The following is a 1803-nucleotide window of genomic DNA, read 5'->3' as shown; positions in this document are numbered from 1 at the left end:
ACGACAAAAGATACATGGGCAAAATCAACGAGATACATGAACTGGGAAAATGGCATCAGACGAACGACAGTTGGCTCAACAACATAGAAGAGATCAGTAGTATGTCCCAGCAGAGTGCCACGAAAGAGCTAGGCAAGTCGATTACTGTACATTTTCTGTGAAAGTAACCACTGAAACGATAAATGTGATATTTACCCTAGTATGAACGAAATGTTGGAAAGTTAAAACTTTGTAAATTATGTTTGGAAAACGGCCACTCACAGGAAACTTGCGTAGGAAAAATAAAATGCTTTTATTGCTGTTCTGGCTACAATAGCGTTTCATGTAAGAAACGCAACGAAGCAAAGAAGCAAAGCAAAAATTTCAAGAATGGTGAAGGAGCAAACGGAAGCCGAAAAAGACTGGCGGCCGCAGTTGCGGATGATGAAATCCTGGAATCGTATATGATGTGGAAAGAAGTAAGACTAATCAATCCAGATGAACCACGAAACATAACAAAAGCCTTAATATCTTTCCAAGTGATTGTAACTACGTTACAGAATCAATGGCAAACAAACTGAAAGCAGATATCGCTGAGTGCAGGAAGATTAATAACAGGAATAGTGGACACAAGAAGATTCTACAAGAAGATGTGGAAACCGAAAGATAACCTTCGGAATTCAAAAGTTATCCGGAAATGTGAAGAACATCCAAGCGCACATTGTTGATTCAATACTCGAACGCATACTGTATATGACAAGCGATAAAATGAGAAATTCAACCAACTGAGGGCAGGTGGGGAAATCCATATTTATTATTAGGAATAGAAGAGATTGCGGATTTGATCATTCGTAATTCCATAAAGCATCTGCCAGGATGGATGGTTGTTGAGACAGAAATAGGGGTGGTAAAAGGCGGCAAACAGAAAGAGGCACAAGATAATGATAAAGGAAACGGAGGTGGCGAGTTATATGAATTTCAAACAATTACAAGCATTACAAAAAAAGAGTCGCAAATCCACATGGACCAGATTGAACAAATGTCGGAATTAAGGATTTAATGGCAGAGCATTAAAGTGAAAAGACCATTGCTTGAAGTCTTTCAAAAATCACTCACTACGGACAAGGAAAGAAATGTGTAGCGGATTGGCCATGGAAGAACCAGAAAAGGGATATGGATTGGCACGGGAACGGCTATGACCCATAATACGAAGACAAAAAAGTCTTCAGAATCATAGGAATGTTGCGATATTTTAAAAACTTACTAGAGGAAAGTGATAGCTGATGTGGAGAAAACATCTTTGCAAGTGAGCTGGAGTCGGGGAAATAGGGACGCCTTTTTTTTCAGTCATAAGAGAAATCAGAATGGAACATGGCAAATATTCTATTTGCCCCACCAGGAGGTAATAACACTTACGAAGAAAGGCCCGTCGTAAAAAAAAATGAATGCCTATATAAGGGGTCAGTAATGATACCATCATTAATAGGAATTCTATTACGAGCTAGACGAGGACGTTACCGATGATGACCGATGTGGAGAAAGCATTTTTACAAGTGAACTGGAATCGAGAAGAGAGAGGTGTCACTAGGTTTTTGTGGCTGAAAGATAAATCGAAGGAGCTGACTCAAGAGAACCTAGTTATCGCTTCGCATAAGCTCCCTTCGGCGTAGTGTCATCGCCTTTTCTGTTGCCGCTGTCATCTAAATTATCAGCAGAAATAGCGAAGAATCTCTTTGCTGATAATGTTGTACTAACTCCAGAAAGTGAGTTAGAAAGTGAAAATAAGCAAAGGATCTCTTGGAGAAAGCCAAGATGCACTTAAAA

The 1803-nt window shown here is 39.5% G+C and overlaps 1 protein-coding gene across 1 annotated transcript; it reads left to right on the top strand.

Moving 5' to 3' along the window:
- Positions 1-14: 14 nt before the first annotated feature.
- Positions 15-1039, top strand: LOAG_10101 (hypothetical protein; the record flags this gene model as incomplete). The annotated part of the gene is made up of 3 exons (XM_020448088.1): positions 15-146; positions 264-458; positions 770-1039. The coding sequence occupies 3 exons, from the start codon at positions 15-17 to the stop codon at positions 1037-1039; spliced, it is 597 nt and encodes a 198-aa protein (XP_020301737.1).
- Positions 1040-1803: the final 764 nt, after the last annotated feature.

This window comes from Loa loa (genome assembly GCF_000183805.2).
Source record: "Loa loa unplaced genomic scaffold supercont3.326, whole genome shotgun sequence".
In the NCBI taxonomy this organism is placed as follows: Eukaryota; Metazoa; Nematoda; class Chromadorea; order Rhabditida; family Onchocercidae; genus Loa; species Loa loa.
This window is presented reverse-complemented; position numbering and strand designations above follow the sequence as displayed.